The 20571-nt window shown below is 51.8% G+C and overlaps 1 protein-coding gene across 1 annotated transcript; it reads left to right on the top strand.

The window, feature by feature from the left end:
• The first annotated feature begins 1365 nt into the window (after positions 1–1365).
• Positions 1366–19619, top strand: FBXL19 (F-box and leucine rich repeat protein 19). The gene is made up of 11 exons (XM_054582652.1): positions 1366–1412; positions 2692–2892; positions 4521–4664; positions 4787–4873; positions 4967–5185; positions 5686–5718; positions 6956–7467; positions 14039–14202; positions 14288–14449; positions 18890–19108; positions 19214–19619. Exons 2-11 carry the CDS (start codon positions 2716–2718, stop codon positions 19390–19392), a joined length of 1896 nt encoding a protein of 631 aa, XP_054438627.1. The 5' UTR covers positions 1366–1412; positions 2692–2715; the 3' UTR covers positions 19393–19619.
• Positions 19620–20571: the final 952 nt, after the last annotated feature.

The following is a 20571-nucleotide window of genomic DNA, read 5'->3' as shown; positions in this document are numbered from 1 at the left end:
AGTCAGGTTGTACGCCCCTCTTCAGCCATCTTGTTTGTAGTCCTCGTTCTTTTTCACCTTTCCATTGTTCCTGACGAGTAGAAATGGCAGCGGGAAGGCAGCAGATGAACTGCGACTCCCGTCAGGTACCACACACGCGGAGGGTTGTGGACAGAAGGGCGTGCGAGTGCCTGGGAAGGAGGTCGGGTCCGGGGGGAAGGCCATCTTGTTTGTAGTCACCGTTCCCGCTCCGTCCGTATGCTCTGCAACGGGGAGCCTCGGGACAACCGGACTATAACTCCCGGCATCCTCGGCTCCCTGCTTGGCACGCCCTTCGCCATCTTCTTTGTAGTATCCGCTAACCCCAGCGCCCCATTGTTCCCACGGTAGCAGCTGTGGCCGCAGGACTACGACTTCCGTCGTTCCCTGCGCGTGTTCATCCTGGCAAGTGGAGTGGTGGGGCAAGGAGGAGGCAGGGGGCGGGGTTCCTTTGGGAGAAGGAGGGAGTAAAGAGGTGGAGGAGGAGGGAAGGAGGAGGGACAGGAGGGGGAAGAGAGGAGGAAGGAGGAAGGAGCTTAGGAGGGATGAGAGAGGCGGCCAGGGCCCCGGGCCGAAGCAGCATCGGGCCGGGGGACCAGTGGGGCTGAGGCACCCCGATTGTTACCTCCCCTTTTCCCTACCTCTTTCCATCCTTTCCTTCCATCCTTCTGCTTGAAGAAGGGGATTTATTCAAATTTTATTTAAATCCCTATCTCTGGAGGGTCGCGCGCTGGGGGGAGGGGGAGAGGGCAGGGGCGTACGCAGGCTGGGGGGGCGGGGCCGGAGCAGCTTCCTTCACCCCTCTCGGTTCGCGAGATAGTGGTAGGGCAAGGGGCCGCAGTCCAGGGGCGGGCCCAGGGGAGGGGGGCAGGTTACAGGGACCCCCCCCTCCCCGGGAACCGGCGGTGGGCGGGGCTTGAACCCCGGAAACGGTGGGGGGCCCAGGCCTGGTCCTGGACCCCTGGGCAGTGGGGGCTGGGAAGGGGCCAGTTAAAGGGTCGGGGGCGCTGGGGAGAGGTGGGGCGGAGTGGGGGAGGGGAGCTGGGACTCGGACCCCGGACTGAGTGGGGCCCGGGTAGAAGCTGAGCACCCTGCGTCCGAGGAGCCCCCGTTGGCCTGGGGGGGCTGAGGGACTGAGCCCCCCAGAGCAGGACCTCCCCCTGGAAGGGCCGCGCCGCAGCCCGTGGGAGGGCCTCGCCCCCGGCGCCCCCCATCTCCACTCGCCGCCGTCCCGGCCTCCGCCGGAGGGAGGGGCCGAGCGCCCTCGGGGGGCCGTGGACCCCGGCGTTCTGAGCGTTCCGCGCCCCGCGCCGCCCGGCCCCCCCGCCGCCGATGGCCGCCGACCCGCCGGGAGCTGCCGAGAAGGGAGAGATGGCTCCCGGGACACGTGTGAGGTGGGTTCATGCGGCTCCTCCTCACCCCCAGACCTAGGCAGCTCCCACTCCCATTCATCCTCAGCCCGGCCTCTCTACCTTCCCAGCCCCCAGCCTCACCCTTTCTCTTCTCCAAACTCCTCATCTCCAGTCCTTCATCCTGTTACCTCTCTCCCCGGGGGAACTGGCCTTCCTAGACCCTGCTTCCCCTTGCAGACCCCTGGCCCCTCCTGCAGTGGCCTCCCTCCAGACCCCTCCCCTGGAGCCCTGGAGGGCCCCTTTCTCACCCCCATATGGGTCCGGAAGCCCCTCAAAAGGGGGCAATTGGGGTAAGACTCGGGCCATGAAGAGAGAGACCCTCCAGGCCTGCTGGGATCCTGGAGGCTTTGGTTTCCATGGGAAGGGGACCCCAAGGGATTCTAGACAATTAGGGATGGAAAGCAGACTGGGAAGCTGGGGATGAGGGACACATGACCAGCCCATCTTGAGTTGTGTGAAAATGTCAGGCTGGGTTCTAGAATCCCAGGGAATCTGGGAGGTTGCCCAAGTTTATCTGAGAGATAGAAAAGGAGGGTGTCTTAGAGCAGAGGAAGCTCTTTGGGGAGCAGAGGAATTGAGATCTGTGGTGGAGGAGGGACTCTGAAGCAGCATTTCAGGGGTTGTCTCAGAACCCTGGAAGTTGGGCAGAGAGTGAATTTTTAAGGATGGGGGCGGGGTGGGGCAGGGATCCCATTGGATCTGGTGATGATATCTAGGTTTTGGGGGGAAGAGAAATTGTGTCAGAGAGAGAGAGAAAGGAGGGAGAAAGGTCTGAAGCTTCCACATAAGAATCTGTGGTTGTCTTGGAGGTAAATCTGGGGAATTTTAGTTTGGGGAGAGGTATGGGTGGGGTGTAGTACATTTGGATAACAGGGGAAGAGTTGGGACTTGCTAACATAGCTCTACAGACAAGGAGCCCCTGCTTTCCAAGGAACTTTGATGTGGGGATGTCAGTGGAGAGGCCCATGCCCCTTCGTCTTTCATGGTTAGTCAGGGGGGCGCTTGAGGAAGTGTTAGAGAGGAGGAGTGAGGTCAGGAAGTCAGTTCTTGGACTCCCAGGGGAGCCAGGTGAGCTGCCTGGGAGAAATGGGACTTGAGGGAGTGGTTCCCCTCACCCCCGGTAGGAGGAGTGACCTCCATGTTACTTATCTCGCTGGGTAGGAGGACGACTTCTGGCTGCCTAGAAGTGGAGGGAGCTGTTATGAGTTACACTGGTCGGGTCGCAGTAGGCCCAGCTGACCCTGTTCCCATTCACCCACAGCCCTCGGCGTTGCTGACGCCCCCAATGTCGTCGAGCAGCCGGGGGCCGGGGGCCGGAGCGCGCCGACGCCGAACCCGCTGCCGCCGCTGCCGGGCCTGTGTGCGAACTGAGTGCGGGGACTGCCACTTCTGCCGAGACATGAAGAAGTTCGGGGGGCCTGGGCGCATGAAGCAGTCGTGCCTGCTCCGGCAGTGCACTGCCGTGAGTTCTGCCCTGGCTTTGGGACTCTGGGTACCCTTCCTCGTCTGGCCTAAGTGCTTTTACGGGGTGGCTGGTGGTTGCTTCCTAGGGTAGAGTTGCTGTTTGCTCACTCATTCATTCACTGCTTTGTTCAAATGTCCATCAGGCCCATTATTTTCCCCTCAGCTCCCAGTTGAGGGCAGTGTTAGGAGACAGAAAAATCCAACCCAGTCTCTACTGTCACACTTTTCCTAACTTTTCAGAGGCACAGACCTGTAGAAAACCTGGCCCTTCTCATCCCACTCGCTAGAGGTATGCTGCACAGGGGCCCACCTCCAGAGCTAGGGCCTGTGAACAGGTCTTAGTCTTCTTTGGCCTCTTCCTCACTTGCCGGAGAGGTCTTGGATTTGAGGCCAAGCTTACCCTTTGTGTGACCTTGAGCAAATCACTTGGAATCTCAAGGTACCAGTTTGTGCAAAATGTTTCTTTTGCTGAGTTGTAACAGTAGCACAGATATGAAAGTACATACTACAAGGCCAAGCACACAGTAGATATCTAAGGAATATAGGTTTCTTAGCAGTCTTCATCCCTTGAGCTTCCCAGAGCTCCAAAGAGCGGCCCTTCCCTAGCAGCCGTGGGCAGCCAGCAGTATCCTGCGTCCCTCTCCCCACACCACCACCTCCTTTTTTCCCTCTAGCCACTCTTCACTGCTTGGCCTCTTCACCTCGTGGCCTCTTGATTCTCTGTCCCCCAGCTCTAGCCTACTTTCCTGTTCCTTCTTCTCCCTACCTGCTTCTTCCTTGAGTCTGTCTCACAACCTTCAGTATCCCTAATATGACTCAGTATTACCACTGTCCTCCTCAAAATCACATCTGAAGGCTGCTCCCTTTTCCCTAGGATCAACCTTTAGTGTTCCCAGGGGTCTCGCCCAAACCAGGTTTATTGTGAGGTCCAGAGCAACCCTAGGCTGCCCATTGAGCAAACTCAGAATCATCCCAGGCTGCTCTTGTGCCTCCTCCAGCCCTCCCTGAGTATTATTGTCATATTTGCCTATGGTCTGTCTTCCTCCCAAAACAAACTACATTTCCAGGGTCACACAGGCCCTGGATCCAGCCAAACATTTACAACAATGAGAACAAACTATGTATACAATGCCCCTCTTGCATTATCTCATTCTTAAAACAGCCCTGCACAGGAAAGTTCCTAGCCCCATTTTACAAATGGAGAAACAGAAATAAGGAGGTTAAATGAGTTGCTCAAGGTCATACTGCCAAAAAAGAAGAAATAAGAAATTCAAGCCCTGGCTGATGTGGCTCATTTGGTTGAAGCATCGTCCCGTAACTAAAAGGTTTCAGGTTCAGTTCCCAGTCAGGGCACATGCCTAGGTTATGGGTTCACCCTGGTCCAGGCGTGTATGGGAAGGCAACCAATCAATGCATCTCTCTTGCATCGATGTTTCTCTGTCCTTTCCTCTCTAGAAAAAACAATGGAAAAATGTCCAGGTGAGGATTAAAAAAAATTCAAGATTTGACCCAGCTTGGCCCATAGGTTCTGAACCTCATCCAACAGCTGGCCAAGGTTCCAAAAAAGAAGGGTCTTTCTCTTGTTGCTTGCCTTTGGGGTTTCTCATGCCCCTTCTCCCCCAACAGCCCGTGCTCCCACACACAGCTGTGTGCCTCTTGTGTGGGGAGGCTGGGAAGGAGGACACAGTGGAGGGAGAGGAAGAGAAATTTGGTTTGAGCCTCATGGAGTGTACAATCTGCAATGAGATCGTCCACCCTGGCTGCCTGAAGGTGATGGCCCTGGGGAACCTGGAGTCTGGGATGGGGCAGGTTGTCAGGGAGCAAGGAAGTGGGAAACACTGCCTCTGGGTTTACTGATACTCTGTATCTGCCTCCCTGCCCTCTGCCCACAGATGGGGAAGGCTGAGGGTGTCATCAATGCAGAAATTCCGAACTGCTGGGAGTGCCCTCGCTGTACCCAGGAAGGCCGGACTAGCAAGGTAGGGGCAGGGACTGGGCTGGGTGCTGTCCTCTTGGTAGGCAGTGGGTTGGAGAGCTGTGCAGAATCTCACCCCCAGCATCCATCTCCTCAGGATTCAGGTGAGGGACCAGGCCGCCGCAGGGCTGACAACGGCGAGGAGGGTGCCAGCCTGGGGAGTGGATGGAAGCTGACGGAGGAGCCTCCACTTCCACCACCCCCGCCCAGGCGCAAGGGCCCCCTGCCTGCTGGGCACCCCCCAGAGGATGTGCCTGGGCCCCCTAAAAGAAAGGAGAGGGAGGCAGGGAATGAGCCCCCCACCCCAAGGAAAAAGGTGAGCCAGGGAGCATGCTCAGTAGGTTCAGCCCAAGGGAATCTGGGAGCGGCAGTCCTGTTCTTTTCTGGGGAGGGTGGGCCTGGGAGGCAGTGCTCCACGGGTTCCCTCAGGGGTTGTTGGGAGTTGTAGTTCAAGAAGTGTTGGGAGGATGGGGCATGCTCAGTGTGGAGGAAAGGTACAGGAGAGGGGCAGCTGGCTTTGGGCAGGGAAGCTTTGGGAGCCCTGAGTACTTTAAGGATTAGGGAAAGAGCTACTCAAAGAGGTTACAAAGGAAGAAGAGGAGGAGCTGGAAAGGGCTGGAGGGAGTAAAAGGGAAGATGAGAGCATGCTTACTGAGCCAAGACACTGGTTGAAAGGTGAGCATGCTCAAAGTTCTCCTTGAGGTGTGGGCTTCTGGGAATTGTAGTCCCAAGAGGAGGGTATGGATCTTAGTTTTGTGGACAATGAGGGGCTAATGGATCTCTCCCTTTCCCCATGTCTCCCTCTTTCCCTGGTAGGTGAAAGGAGGCCGTGAGAGGCACCTGAAGAAGGTGGGTGGAGACGCCTGTCTCCTCCGAGGATTGGACCCAGGCGGCCCAGGCCTTCTGCCCCCCAGGGTTCTGAATCCAAGCCAGGCTTTCTCCTCCTGCCACCCTGGGCTCCCTCCCGAGAATTGGGAGGTGTGCCGGGGATCTTCTCCCTCCCTCTCCCACCTTTCCTTGCCCTACCATCCATCTTGGAGACCAAGATCTGTCCCTTCCTGCTCACCGTCTCCTGCCCCTGCCCCTCTTGGCCATGATAAGCATCTGGACCCCTGGGAAAAGTAGAGGGAGAGAGAGAAGGAGAGAGTTGGGGCCAGGCCATAAGAGCCCCTGACTTTCCAAGAACATTTGGGGTATTATCTGACCCTTTTATATCATCTTCCCAAACCTTAAAGGGGAAAGAACTGAGTCCAAATCCCTGCCTACTGATTCCCTGTGAGGTCTTGGCAACTTGTCAGGTGCTCTGAGCCTCAGTTTTCTTATCTGGGAAATGAAGATGATATACTAGCTTCCTTATCCACCTATCTCACAGAGCTGTTTAAATCGACTGAAAGTAATGGATAAGCTTTGTAAATTTTAAAACTTACCTAGATTCAAGGAAAATGCCCAGAGTGGTTAAAAGACTTGCCTAATATCACACAGCAAAGCTAGAAATCAGATGTCACTTTGCATGGACATACTGAATGCAGGGGTCTGCCTGGTTGCACTCAAATCCAGCCTCTGTGGGTGCTTAATCTCTCTGAGCCTATTTTCCTCAGAGTAACCCAAGTTCCCACTCCATTCAAGCACTGTGAGGATGTGATGAGTCAGCAAGTATGAGATTCCCTTCTTGGGACCAGGTGATCTTTGTTATTCTCATATTGTTGACTAGACACTTGGAGTTGTCTAGTCAAACATCCCATGTTGTAGATGATGAGGCAGGGGCTTCCCAAGGTCACAAAGAGAGTTAAGAGCCAGGCCAGTACTTACATCTGGATCTCTGTTTTCGGTAGCATACTACTTGTGGAAATTCATGAGCTGTTGGAACCCATAGGGCTTTCAGTTCTTTGAATTAGTGGCTTCCTGTGGCAGATAAGGAAAGCAAAGTTCAGAGGGGCATGGTTTGGCTGATCTCTTACACTGTTCAGAACCAGTGCTGGAATTCAGGACTGTACCTTGGGCTGTTCATCCCCTGGTGACTCCTCACAGGCAGGGGTGGGAAATTGTGTGTCAGATCCTAGAACAGTCATCTTCTATCTCCCTGCAGAAACCAAAACCACCTTTGGCCTCTGCTGAGGGCCCAGCAGTGCCATCCCCATCACCACAGAGGGAGAAGCTAGAGCGTTTCAAGCGGATGTGCCAGCTGCTAGAGCGGGTGCCTGACACCTCCTCATCCTCCTCGGACTCAGACTCAGACTCCGACTCATCAGGCACATCGCTGAGTGAGGATGAGGCCCCTGGTGAGGCCCGGAATGGGCGACGGCCAGCCCGGGGCAGCTCAGGCGAGAAGGAGAACCGTGGGGGACGGCGGGCTGTACGCCCTGGCAGTGGGGGTCCCCTCCTCAGTTGGCCCTTAGGCCCTGCCCCGCCGCCTCGGCCCCCACAGCTGGAACGGCATGTGGTACGGCCTCCACCTCGAAGTCCTGAGCCTGACACACTGCCTTTGGCTGCTGGATCCGACCACCCTCTGCCTCGAGCCGCCTGGCTTCGTGTCTTCCAGCACCTCGGGCCCCGAGAGCTGTGCATTTGCATGCGAGTCTGCCGGACTTGGAGCCGCTGGTGAGTGGCCTGCATAGGCCTAGGTTCTGTTGCTGACACCCTTCTCACTTTCGGTGTGATGTGCAACTGGTTCCTGATCATTCCTCCCTGGTTACTGTTCTTGTGTTGATAATACTTCTGTAGTATGCTCATGCTATAGCATGATACTTCTGTGTATTCTGTGCCCAGGCTGCTTTCCATTTTTCAGGTCATTTAACCTTCATAACAACTTTGTGAGGTGGGTACTATTATTCCATTTTACAGATGAAGTTGAGGTGTCAAAGTCATGTAGAGAGGAAGCAGTAGAACCAGGAATTTGAACCCAGGCCCTCTTGCTCCTCATTCTTTCCTCTTAACAGTATCATTTATGAGTGTTTACTATGTGCCAAACACAGTACTGAGTGCTATACATGCATCATCTCATTTCCTTTTCACATTTCCTCTCCTGTGGACAATCCACATGTTCCATTTACATATAAGAAACTCTTTGCTGAGGTCACCCCTGCCCTCGGTCATACTTGGGCCTCCTGACCCCAAGTGACTTCTTCATGTCCCAGAGCCACCACCAATTTTGCTGTCTTCAGCAGCACATCTAAAACCAGAGCCACCACCAACTCCCTCTGCCTATCCTCCCCCATCTCTCCACTGCTTCCTGAACCTTGTTTATTCAGAAATCTCCTTCATCCTCCCAAACCCTTGGTGTTCCTTCCCCCAATCAGACTCTCATGGCACTCTGTTCCTCTCACAGCCCTATAGATGACCTTTTGCATGTTGATGAGCCTTCGTTCATTTACTCATTTCCATGTTCCAATCAGTTTCTAGGATGCTGCAGTTACTGTGTCTGTTTTATCTCCATGTTCCCAGCACAGGACCAGGGGCAGTGTAAATGCTCAAGAAATATTGTATTAAATTAATAAACTCAGGCTTTTTCTCAGTCACTTACTGTGGAGAAGGCATTCTATTAGCCACTTTATAAACGTAGCTAGTATGTTCTTCATAATAGCAGCCCTGTGAGGGAATGAGGGAATGAGGGACATCGGAAGTCACAGCGCAAGTTAGCGGCTGAACTCAAATTCCATTCCTTCTCCTTTGGATTCTGGATGCTAGTTTCGTGCCTGCTGGTCTCTGTGGAGGCTTAGAGCTAGGAGGATAGGAGTGCAGGCTCTGGAGGTAAATGCCTGTGGTTCAGTTTTACTACTCTTCTTTTCACGAGCTGTATGCTGTTGGGCTAGTTTCTTAACTTCTCTGTGCCTCATTTTCTTCATCTGTTAAACCAGAAGAACCAAAGCATTTACTTCATAGAGGGTTTTTTCTTTATTGAATTTATTGGGGTGACAGTTAATAAAATTATATAGGTTTTAGGAGTGCAGTTTTATAATATAGCATTTATATATGTTTTAGTGTTTTTGTAAGCTAATATAACTAAAGAACTGAGGACAGTACCTGGGAAATAGAAACTGCTCAGTGCTTTAACTGTAGTCATTGTTATTCACTCAGTTATAATTAAGTACTGAAAGCACAGACTTACATCCTCAAGGTACAGATTTATGTCCTAGAAGAGCTCCCGGTCAACCTGCAACATAGAAGCAAATAGTTACAGCAGTTGCTAGGGATTACCATCTCTGCCTCATGTAGTAGTTGATGAAATGTTTGCTGAGGCCTCTTCATCATGGCCAGCCCTGTGCTTGGTACATGGGATCCAGAAGTGAAGAGGACTTGATTTCTGCCTCACGGAGAGACTTGTAACCAGAAGTAGAGAGTCTGGACTCCACAGTGGTTTCTAGCTTGGGCCCTGGAGTCTGGTCCTCATAAGTTTCATAAACTCTGACTCTGGCACTTCCTGGATGTGTGGCCATGGTTGGACAGCTATACCTATCAAGGCTTCAGTTTTCTCATCTATTATTTAAGGTTCATATTAATACCTTGTAGGGATTATATGAGGTGGTTCTTGCAAAGTACTTAGCATAGTTCCTGAAGGGTACTACACACTCAATGAAATGGTGGCTTTCGATAAGAAGAATGAGGGTAGGGCAGAATAGGGATCTTTGGGGTGGGGCACAGTAGAAACAGTCAGGAGGCTCTGTCAGGACTGGGGGCAGAAGTAAGGGCTGTTGGGATGGAGAGGAAAGACTCAGGTTGAGAAAGTTTTAAAAAGCAGAATAGCTTGGATTTGGTGACTTAAGTGGCTGTTGGACAACAAGTGACTGTTAACTGAGTTTCTGTTCCACAAGCCTGGGTGGGCAACAGTGCCATTCCTCACTAAGGGAAGAGAAGCAAGTTGTAGGGGGAAATGAAGTGCATAGATTTAACATGTTTGGTCTGAAAGGTTTGTGGGCCAGTCGGGAACTAGTAGGAAAAGAGCTGGATGTTCAAGTCTGAGGCTCAAGAGAAAGATCTGAGTTTAGAAACTTGGGACACAGCAGTGAATAAATAGGTGGGAGAGCAGGCAGGTGCAGGTCTTCTGTCTGGTGGCTTCTGTTTTCTTGGAACTAGAAGGTGAAGTCATCTACCAAGAGAAAGAACCAAGTTCGGGAGTTTTTAACCTATAGGTATCAGCTTCAATGAAGAGGGCGGAAGACAGAATGTCAGTGTTTGTGAGTTAGAGAAAGAGCAGCCAGAGAGTTAGAGGAGATCAAGGGTGGGAGTGTATTCTCAGGGAGAGAGTTTGAGGAAGGAGCGGATGATGAATGTTGGCAAAAGGTCGTGGGAGATCCAAGGACCAGAGGAGCGGTTAGATTTTGTTACAAGGAGGCCTCAGTATCCTTGGCTGTTCAACATAAGGGTTGGAGGGACCAGAGCCAGGTCACATGGGGTCAAGGATATCAGCTTCAAGGCAGGGACCTTGTTTGCTGTTATACCCTGGTTTCTAAGATGGCCCCCTACATACAGTAGGGACAAAAAAAAAAAACTTGTTGAATGAATGACAGTGAGGAAATCAAGATAAGAGTGTAAAGAGGTAGTGAGGGTGAAACTGGAGAGAAATTTGCAGGTAGGAGAGCAGGAAGTTGCAGGCTTTCCTCTCTTGTGGTTTCTATCTTCTCTTGGAACTGGGAGACGAAGTGATCTATCAAGAGTGGGAGGAGAGAAGGCAGGCAGAGGAAGTATGGAGGAGTTGTTGAGTTGCAGGGAAGAGGGTTGGGACTTTGGAGGACATGGGCAGAGAAGGGTGGCAAGGAAGGGACTGAATACAGGGTCAAGGCCAGTTGGGATTGTGAGTAAAGACTTAGAGATAGACAGATTGGAGGACATCGGTGCCATCTGGGATCCCAGAGAGCTAAAAAAACTGGCTTTGGCTGAAGCCCAGGAGGCTCTTGAGCTCCTTACAGGTAGCAGTTTTGGGCTGCTCTGCCTCTGTCTCCAGAGGGCCTCTGCAGGGGTGGGGAAGAGCTATTTGGAGGACTAGAATTTAGGATTTTGGTGGCCTTGGGCTTAGTGGGGGGTGTGACTTACTTGGAGAACTTGAACATCAAGCCTGACCCCCCTCCTGAATGATGGCATGCCTTGGTCTCTTAAGAGTTCTTCCTGCTTTTTGCCTTAGTGATGTTCCCCAGCTTAGAAAGAATCCATCCATGGCTCCCTGTTGCCCTTACAACACACTCCCACAATCCTTTTGGGCCTTTGGACATGAACAGCGCCCCAGTGACTGCACTAAATACTTTCCCTATACTATCTCCCTTCATCTTTGCAGCAAACCTTTGAAGTAAGTGCTGCATTTACTCCCTTTTATGGTTTGGAGAATGGCCCAGAGAGGACAAGTGACTTGCCTAAAGTCATTCAAAGTACAGAAGTGGCAGAGCTGGGATTTAGATACTCATAAGGCTTACCCCCTTCACCTCTGGGCTCTGTGGCCATGACAATCCAGCCTGGCATTCCAGCCCTTCTTGACATGGCACCCCTACCCTAGGCCTCCTCTGCAGCCTCACCTCTGCCTCTTCCCCACTTAACAGAGTTCAGGCTCTCAATCCAGACCAGCTTGGTTTGAGCCCTGGCTCTGCTGTCGTTTTAGTAGCTGTGGTACCTTGAACGTGTTTCTTAACCTCACTGAGCCTCATTTTCCTTTACTTTAAAAAGGAGATGATAACAGTATTTACCTCCCAGGGCTGTTATTAAAGACGACGAATTGCCCTTTGTTCCTGCTGCCTGAGGTTCTCAGAGCCCTCTGTTTTTGTGTCCTGGACCTGGATACTGATTCTTCTTCATCTGAAATGTACATCCTTTTTCTCCTCTCCCCTCACTGGAATAATGACCACTGTCTTAAAGTTTCGTCATGTATTGTCTCCCTGGGGGGGCTCCCCTGTCCCGGTCCTCTCATCGACTCTTACCATGTCCTTTGTTGCTTCAGTTTCTGTGGAATTACTGTCTCCCCCCGTTTTCTGACTGCTTCGTGCCCAGTGGTATCAGTAAGGCCCTCAGTGACTGTTGGTTGCCACTCTGAGGTTTAAACCCAATGTCCTGGTCATACAAGGGTAAAGGGACTGATGGGCTCCAGCCAGGAAGAGTCAGGGGAAACTTCCTGGAAGCAGAGGCACTGGAGCTAAGAGTTGAAGGATCTGGGTTGGTTGGCATTTCCAGCACAACATGGGCCAAAATGTGTTGGCACCATACAGCCTTGTGTGTCGATAGGCAGGCAGGCAGTTTGGCCTGGCTCTTGTGGAATGCGATGAAGAAACAATTGGAAGCCTATGTGTGCCTCGAGAGACAGGTTCCCTTCTAGCCATGGAAGATCCAGGGGGAGCTTCAAGGTGGTGGTCACAGCTGAGCTGGGACTCAAGATTGGGTCAAAGTGGGCAGAGAGGTTTTGGGTAGAGCGGGCTTTTACTAAGTTGAGAGAGGAAAAGGGGCAGGACCTAGGGACAGAGGCTGGGTTGTGGGTGGGGTTTTTGTTTTGTGTTTTTCCTTTTTAGAATTGGAGAGATTTGCGAGTGTTATTGGCTGAGTGGACGGAACCAGGAGAGGTAGAGGCCAGCATGCCAGAAGAGGGGGGCAATGGTAGGAGGTGATCGGTGGGGCTGAGAGGCGGGATTGTTGGGATCGAAGCCTTAATGTCTGTGCCTCCAGCATTCCCTGACCTGTCACCCAGGGCCTGTGGAGTAGGCCTGGCACTTATAAGTGGTACGAAAACGTGGCTTAATTCTTTTATTAATTTTGAAAAGGAAGTCTCTTCATTGTGTGCTATTGTATCTTTAACACTCTTCTTATACTCATCTCCCTCTTTAACAAAAATATTCTCTAGGTAGTAGCCTAACACCGCAGTAGCACTCAGCTAGAATTTAATAACCCTGGTCTGTTTTTATTGTATTTATTTCTACGGTTGACACATTTATGTGAAACAATACTGGTTTTAAGTACATAGAGGGGATCAATTTAAAGATCAATTCACGTTTTGCAGATACATGGATAACAAGTGACTGGGGTTTGAGGATCACTGCTCTAGCTCAGGGCAGCCTGAAGAATTGGCGGGGGGCGGGGGGGCGGATAAATTTCCTGGGCCCTTCCCCAACCCCTGCTGCTTCTGACATAGTTCATCTAGCCCAGTGGGAAATTCCTGACATGCCTTCAAGAACTACTGCATTAAGAAGAGTTTTCAAAGGGAGTCTCAAGGAACTTTAGTGTACCACAAAGTATTAATAGGTAACCTTGGGAGAGGTAGGGAAGTGTTCCCTGGTAATAAAAGTTTGGGAAGCCCTTTCCCAGTTCACTTCATGTTGGACTAGTCAAGGCCCTCAGAAATGCTGGGATCAGAAAACCTGTTTTAACTTTGTTCAGGCTTCATTTGTCTTTGTTAGTTTCAATACCTTGGACCTGCCAGGTCTCCCATAAACATTGACTAAGTGAATAAATGAAAAGCTATAAATGAAGTATGTTGGGTAGGGGGATGCTCAATGGAAGCCTGGCGCCATTTCATTCAACCAATACCCAACAGATAACCTACTATGCACCTGGCGTAGTGCTGGGTATTTGGGGAAACCAAGGAAAAAGCCAGACCTGTCCTTATAAAGCCTACATTGTAGTTGGCAGGACACAGTAATCAAGTAAAGAGAGCAAATAGGGCTGTAAGTCAAGCCTTGGGTGCCTGGCTATCAGGATGAGACAGATGTGAATCAAGGGCAGAAATTAGTAGAGGATATGAGAAGTGCCCACAAGCCAACACCATAACTTAGCAGTCCAAGGTAGGAGTTGGGGTTGCTGGTAGATCCCATTGGTGTTACAGCAGATACAGTGTAGAGGGTGTTTTTGTGGGTGTCTTTGGCAGAATGCATTAGGAGTTGTAAGGTACGAAAACTAGAATGACCTTATTTGACCCTACAGCAGCCCTGTGGGGCAGGCTGAGTAAGGATCGTTATCTTCATTTTCTAACCTAGGCCTCTGAGGGTCAAGAAAAATGGATTTTCCAGGGTCTCGCATCCAGTTAGTGATGGGCTTGAGCCCCAAATTCAGTGCTCTTGGCTTGGGTCCTGGAGCTCTTCCCTGCCCCCCCCTCCCTGCCCCGCCCCATTCTGTATGGAGCCAGGAGAAAACTGAGTATGGTGAGGGTTGTGGGCTCCCTGAGAGCTGAGGGCTCTTGCTCTCTCTACCCCCTTGTGGCCGGCAGGTGCTATGACAAGCGTCTGTGGCCTCGAATGGATCTGAGCCGGCGAAAGTCACTCACTCCACCGATGCTTAGTGGTGTGGTTCGTCGCCAGCCCCGAGCCCTGGACCTCAGCTGGACAGGTGTCTCCAAAAAGCAGCTCATGTGGCTTTTGAACCGACTGCAAGGTATGGCATAGTGAGTGAACAGGGTGAGTTGGGGGATAGAACTGACACAGAACCCTTTTAGCACCAGCTTCCTAACTCCACCCAGGCCTGCAGGAACTGGTGCTGTCTGGCTGCTCCTGGCTCTCTGTCTCTGCCCTGGGCTCCGCCCCACTGCCGGCCCTGCGACTCCTGGACCTGCGCTGGATCGAGGATGTTAAAGACTCCCAGCTCCGGGAGCTGCTGCTGCCTCCGCCTGACACCAAACCAGGTGCAGCCTCTGTTGGCTCCTTTGTAGAATGGGTTGGGCAAGGTGAGGGTATGAGGCCCCCAGGGTCTCTTGTGACTCATGCTAGGTGTTAAAGGTTTTGAAGAAAAGATAGAACACTTGAGTTCGAATAAGAAGGCCCTGCTTAGCCATTTTTCATTTATTGACTCACCTGCTGTGTGCTGGGCCCTGTGATAGGAGTGAGGAACAGCATAGGAGTGGGGAAACATCCCTGCCCTTCAGGGAGACATAATTATGGAATGAAGCACAATATAGGACAGGAGGATGACATTGAACTCTGGGGGAAGCCAGGGCATGTGAGTGAAGTCACTGGGTGTTGTGGGCTCTGCTGGAGAGCCCCCTCCAAAGGGAGCAGTGGCAGTTGCCATGGAAGAATGCGGGTCCCATGTAGCCAGTCAGTTCTGTTTGTTATGAGGAGACAGACATAGGTATTTTTCTGTGACATATCCTGGTTATTGTCTTTTTGGTTTTGGGGGTTTTTTTGTTTTTGTTTGTTTGTTTTGGGGTTTTTTTGTTTGTTTTTTGTTTTTTGGGGTTTGTTTGTTTTTTTAGATTTTTATTTATTTATTTTTGGAGAGAGGGGAAGGGAGGGAGGAGGAGGGAGAAGAAATACGCATGTGTAGTTGCTTCTCCTGTGCCCCCCAGTGGGGGCCTGGCCCACAACCCAGGCATGTGCCCTGACTGGGGATCGAACCTTTGGTTTGCAGGCTGGCATGCAATCCATTGAACCACACCAGCCAGCGCCATAGCCTGGGTTTTAAATGATGGAAGTCAGTTCAAATTCTTTTAAAATTCATGCATGGCCCAGTAAAAATATGGCTGAGCAATGGATTTGGACCCTAGACTCCCTTGCCCCACAGTGAAAAGATAACAGATTTTCCTGAGGGAAAACAGCAGAAAGAGGGAGCCAATTGACTGGAAAGGTTGCGTGGAGGTGGTGGTATCATCTCGCCAGTCAGAGTAGCCACCTCTCTACCATGAGTCAGGCCCAGGTACCCTGCTGAGTAAAGTCACCTTTTATTGTTGAACACATATTCTGGGCTGGTCCTGTGTAGGACCCTGGAGACCTCAAACTGAATCAGGCCCATTCCCCACGCTGGTGTAAACCCAGTCATGCAGGAGAGAGAGAGACTCAGAAATAGTAGGTTATATGGCATGATGTGGTATGGTAAGGGCTGTAGTCAGGGAAAGGGGGAGCAATGAAAGAAGCTCTCTTTAAAGGAGCTATTTGAACTGAGTCCTGGAAGGGACAGGGTTTTTCTAGGGAGTGTGAGGCAGAATAAGTAGTTTTGTGGGGCGGGAGGCCCATATTGACTGAGGGGAATGCTGGGAGCCGAGGCTGGTCAGGTGATCAGAGGCCTGGTCACCTTGGGTGTCATTTGGACGTGTAGGGGTGTGGGCACTGAGGCCTGGGGGCTCCTTGTCTAGTCACGATGAGAGGCTCACCGTAGCATTCCTCCTTGGTCCGTATCAGTCTGTTCTCTACACCCAAGTTAGGGGAACCATCCAGGAAGACAAATGTAGCCATTTCGTTCCTATTCTATAAACTGTTTTTCATTGCTTCCCTGTGTTCTTTGGATAAAGACCAATATTTTACTATAGTTGCTAAGGCCTGGCATGGTCTGGTTCCTGCTGACCTATGTGATCCCTGCATTTTAGCCACCTCAACCTCTTTGCCAAGTTTCTTTCAGCCCCAGGGCCTTTGCCCACTCTTCTTGGCCCAGAATGCTCTATCTTCCTTCATCTAATTAACACATAATCACCCTTCAGGCTGCAGTGTAGATGCGACTTCCTCCTAGAAGCCCTTGACGATTGTCTCCCCCATTGAGATCAGAGTTCCTCTTCAGCTTTGAGAGCAGTCCCTCCCAGTAGATCAGTGTACAGTTATGAAATGATTTGATTAACATCTGTTTCCTCTCACTAGGTTCTTAAGCTCTGTGAGGGCAAGGACGTTCTGTTTGCCCCAGCACCTTGCTTTCACAGCTCTTTCAAGGCTCCCTTTTTCACACCCTCCCCTACCCCACCCCTTCACAGCAGCCTTGAAAAAGGAGTAAAGAAGTAGTTAGGATTCTTTGCATTTTCTGGAGGAGGCAACAGAGGCCCAGGGGAGTTGAGTGACTGCTGCAAGTCACACAGGCGAAGCCAAACAAGAGCTCGCCCATTGCCCACTCTACTGGACTGAGCCAGGAAGATTTAGGCACGGGTAAGGGTGGACATTGGGAAGAGTACACTCCATGAGGTGAGAAAGTGCTGGTTGGCTGGCACACAGACCCCATCTCCTTCTTCCTGAATTCAGTTTAAGCCCCTTTATCAGGAGTTTGCAGAGATGGGTCTTCTGTGTCCTTTGAGACCTATTGTGCCCGTTGGAACTCTATACCTACCTTTCTGATCTTGGTGCCATGGTTCATACAGTTTCTTAAACTTAAGATTGTACTTCTTGCTTTCGCCTCTGCTATTTTCTGCCTGGTGTACTCTTCTCTCACCTCTTCTCGGGGTCAGTCTTTGAAGACCCCACTTAAATGCTGCTACCTCAGTGAAACCCTCGCTGATGCCCCCTTTTCCCCACCCAAGCCAGAGTGCTGTCTTTCCTCTGCTTTCCTTTAATGGCTTTAGCTGTGGCCCACGGTTGAAGGCATCTGTAGATGTATTCCCTCTCCAGGCCCTTAGCTCCTCAAATGAAAAAAAGGAAGAGGTGGAATTCAGAGCTTGCAAAGTCAAGTAACCAGAGGGGGCCTGACAGGTAACAAGTGGTGGGCTTGGTGCAGGGCATTAGGAAGGAGCACCTAGGAATCCAGCTTCAGCCAGTTGTCGAGCGAAAGGGGCAGCTCAGTGATGCCAGATGTTATGATTCTCAAGGAAAAGTTTAATATCTAAATTTCTGTATAAAAATGTCCTTTTTGTTTGCTTAATCACTTAGAAAATTTTTAGCATTATGCAGACTCCATAAAACACTTGTGTATCTGGTCTAAGTTTATCTAAAGGGTAGGCTGGTGCCTGGGAGGTAAATAGTGTTGTGATAAGTTTGGACGTGGAGTCACCAGGCCTGCTGTGCTGGCTTTGTTACTTCATAGTCACGTGACCGTGGACAGATTGCATAATAATTTGAGCCTCCATTTTTTTCATCTGTAAAAGGAATGATAATCAGAGGACTTGTCTCCTGAGGCTGTGGTTCTTAAAGCATGGTTTTCAGACCAGCAGCTTCAACATCACTGGAGAACTTGCTAGAAAAATAAATTCTGAGGCCCTAACTTAAGTGTACCTAAACTCTGGGGGGAGGGCCAGCAATCCATTTTAAACAGCCTACCAGGGGACATAGTTTGAGAGCCACTAGCCTAGGAGCAGACAGCCACTTAGCCTGTGTCTGGCCCGCAGCGAATGCTCAATTAGTGACTGCTGGTGCACGATAGGTGTGCCAAACACTGTAATGCCAGGGATGTGGTAGATACAATAAAAGGGAAGCATGTGCTTATGGTGCAGAGATGAGCAGTGTAAGCTGATCTACCCCAGACACAGGAGAAGAGGAGGCCTCTGAGCTCAGACCTAAAAGCCAGGGACACTGGCAAGGCAGAGGACTGAGCACCTGTGTCCATAGGGAGAGTGTCTCAGGGCAGGGTCACCTGTGGGTGTTGGGCCAAGTATTTGGGGGTGAGGGAGAGGAGTTGAGAGCTGAGAAAGGGATAAAGCCTTATAAGAACTGGGATGTTCCACCAGGAGATTGGACTTCTTTGAGGTGCTCTCAGAGTTTTTAGCAGAGAAGTGATATTGTCCCACCTAGTGTTTGAGAATGGCTCTCTTTGGATTCCAGGAAGAAGAGAGACTAGAGTGAGTAAGGAGGCTGGGGCAGAAATTGAGGCAAGAATGGTGTGGTGAAATGGGGAAAGGAGAGAAAGGAATCCAGTCGGTGACTTTACTAAATATAGAAGCAGAGGAAAGCAGGAGAGCAGCCTGGAATGGCGGTCCTATTAGGGATGTTACTTGTTGGATGCATGACTATACATTGAGCACGTATGTCCCAATTGTTGGTATAAAGCAAGAACAAGACAGACAAAACTTTCTTGCCTTCATGGAACTGACATTCTAATGGAAAGAGAGAAGAAATATGTATGTCAGATGATGGGAAAGGGGGGAAAATAATACAAGGAAGGGATAGGACTTAGTAGAATATTATAGTTTCAGATGGAGTAATCATGGCAGGCCTCATTGAGGAGGTAGTGTAAGCAGTGAACAGATGAGATGGGGTCAGGTGTATGAGTGTTTGGGAGAAGAACAAGCCATGCAGAAAGTGCCAGTGAGGCTCACATGCAGTGAGAGCAGGCCTAGGGGGTGGTGAGGAATATGAGTATGGAAACATAGCTGGTCTGGATGCCTGGTTGGAGGTATGGAAGCAGAGGGAAGTTCTGACCTCTTATCTGCCTACCCAAGGGCAAACGGAGAGCCGTGGGCGGCTGCAGGGTGTAGCAGAGCTCCGCTTGGCAGGCCTGGAGCTGACAGATGCCTCCCTGCGGCTCCTGCTGCGCCATGCACCCCAGCTGAGTGCCCTGGACTTGAGCCACTGCGCCCACGTTGGGGACCCCAGCGTCCATCTCCTCACAGCGCCCACCTCCCCACTCCGAGAGACCCTGGTACACCTCAATCTCGCTGGTAAGCATGGTCCTATCTGTCCATCCTGCTAGCCTGTTGGTCCCCATGACCAGTGCCTACCCCTACTCACTTTCCTGGTGTTGGCTACCATTGCCCCATTCCCAGGTTGCCACCGCCTCACTGACCATTGCCTTCCGCTGTTCCGCCGCTGCCCTCGCCTACGCCGTCTAGACCTGCGCTCCTGCCGCCAGCTCTCACCAGAAGCTTGTGCCCGGCTGGCAGCTGCTGGGCCCCCTGGCCCCTTCCGCTGCCCAGAGGAAAAGCTGCTTCTCAAGGACAGCTAGTTGGGTGCCCCCACCCTCCCCCAGGACTCATCTGGAGCCTGGACCTCGGGCCTTCATTTCACTCCTGCCAGGAGGCCAGGTTCCCCACCTCATGACTTGGGATTCCTGAGTTTTCTGACTTGGGATTCCTGCCCAGGGACTTGAGCCAGCCTCCCCACTCTTTACCCCCTGCACTGAAATTTCTGGGGGTCTCTCCTTCCCATCTCCTCCCCTTTCCACCTGCTTCATTGTCCATCCCCTGGGGGGAGTGGGTCAGGGGTTCTGGGGGTTGCTGAGCCAAAGGGATGGTGGGAGGGGGGTAAGGTGCAAGTTTGAGGGAGGGAGAATGGGGGAAATGGATCTGCACACAGAATACTGGGAGCCAAGGGCTGGGGAGGTGGAGGATGGGCTGGGGTGGGGGGGCGCAGAAAGCAGACCACCAAGGGTGCAGGGAACAGACCAGATACTTGGAGTTGGGGGCGGGGGGCAAAAAGGGAAACCAGAGGAGCAATTAATTGGGAGTCCAGGTGTTGGGGGTTGGGGGGGGACTCGGGCAACCAGGGAAAGCTAGGGCAAAGAGAGGAGTCGAGGGGTCAGGGGCAGGAGCAGGTGTGAGGGTAGTAAGTACCCCCTCAGGGGGTCACTCTTCCCCTTACTCCCTCCCCAGTTTCAGTTCTTCCCCCAACCCTGACTCTTTGAAAGTCACTGACAATGGCAGCTATTGCAAGGAGTGGGGGCCTGCTGGCCTACCTGCTGTTCAGCGAGGCCCAGGGGAGTGGTGAGGGGTACCCCAGCCCCCTACCTGCCTTCCCACTCAATACTTGAACATTCATCTGTACTTAAGTGTTACTTGAACCTGGGGAACCTCGGACCTAGGGGAGCCGGAGTGAGGGGCTCGTGACCGCTTGGACTGAGACTGGACCGGTGGGCACCCAATTTGGACTGCGCCACCCCCAAGCTCTCTTGTTTTACTGTATTAAGCAGCTCCACCCCTCCTGACTTGAAGTGGGGTGGGGTGCCAGCCCAACGATGGGGAAGAAGGAACTCCTCCAGTTTGGCTCTTCCCACTCATCGTCATGGAAGCTTGTATCCCATTTGCCCAGGGAACTGCCACTCCTGGTTACCATGGAAATAGCCAATGGACATGTCCCAAAGCCAGGGCTAAGGCTGGTAATAGCCCCTCTTGGTTGCCATGGGAAC

This window comes from Pteronotus mesoamericanus, unplaced genomic scaffold, assembly GCF_021234165.1.
Source record: "Pteronotus mesoamericanus isolate MK-2021 breed Mesoamerican mustached bat unplaced genomic scaffold, CSHL_Meso_final contig_72, whole genome shotgun sequence".
Classification (NCBI taxonomy): domain Eukaryota; kingdom Metazoa; phylum Chordata; class Mammalia; order Chiroptera; family Mormoopidae; genus Pteronotus; species Pteronotus mesoamericanus.
The sequence above is the reverse complement of the archived record's forward strand: the minus strand, read 5'-3'. Positions and strand labels throughout refer to the sequence as shown.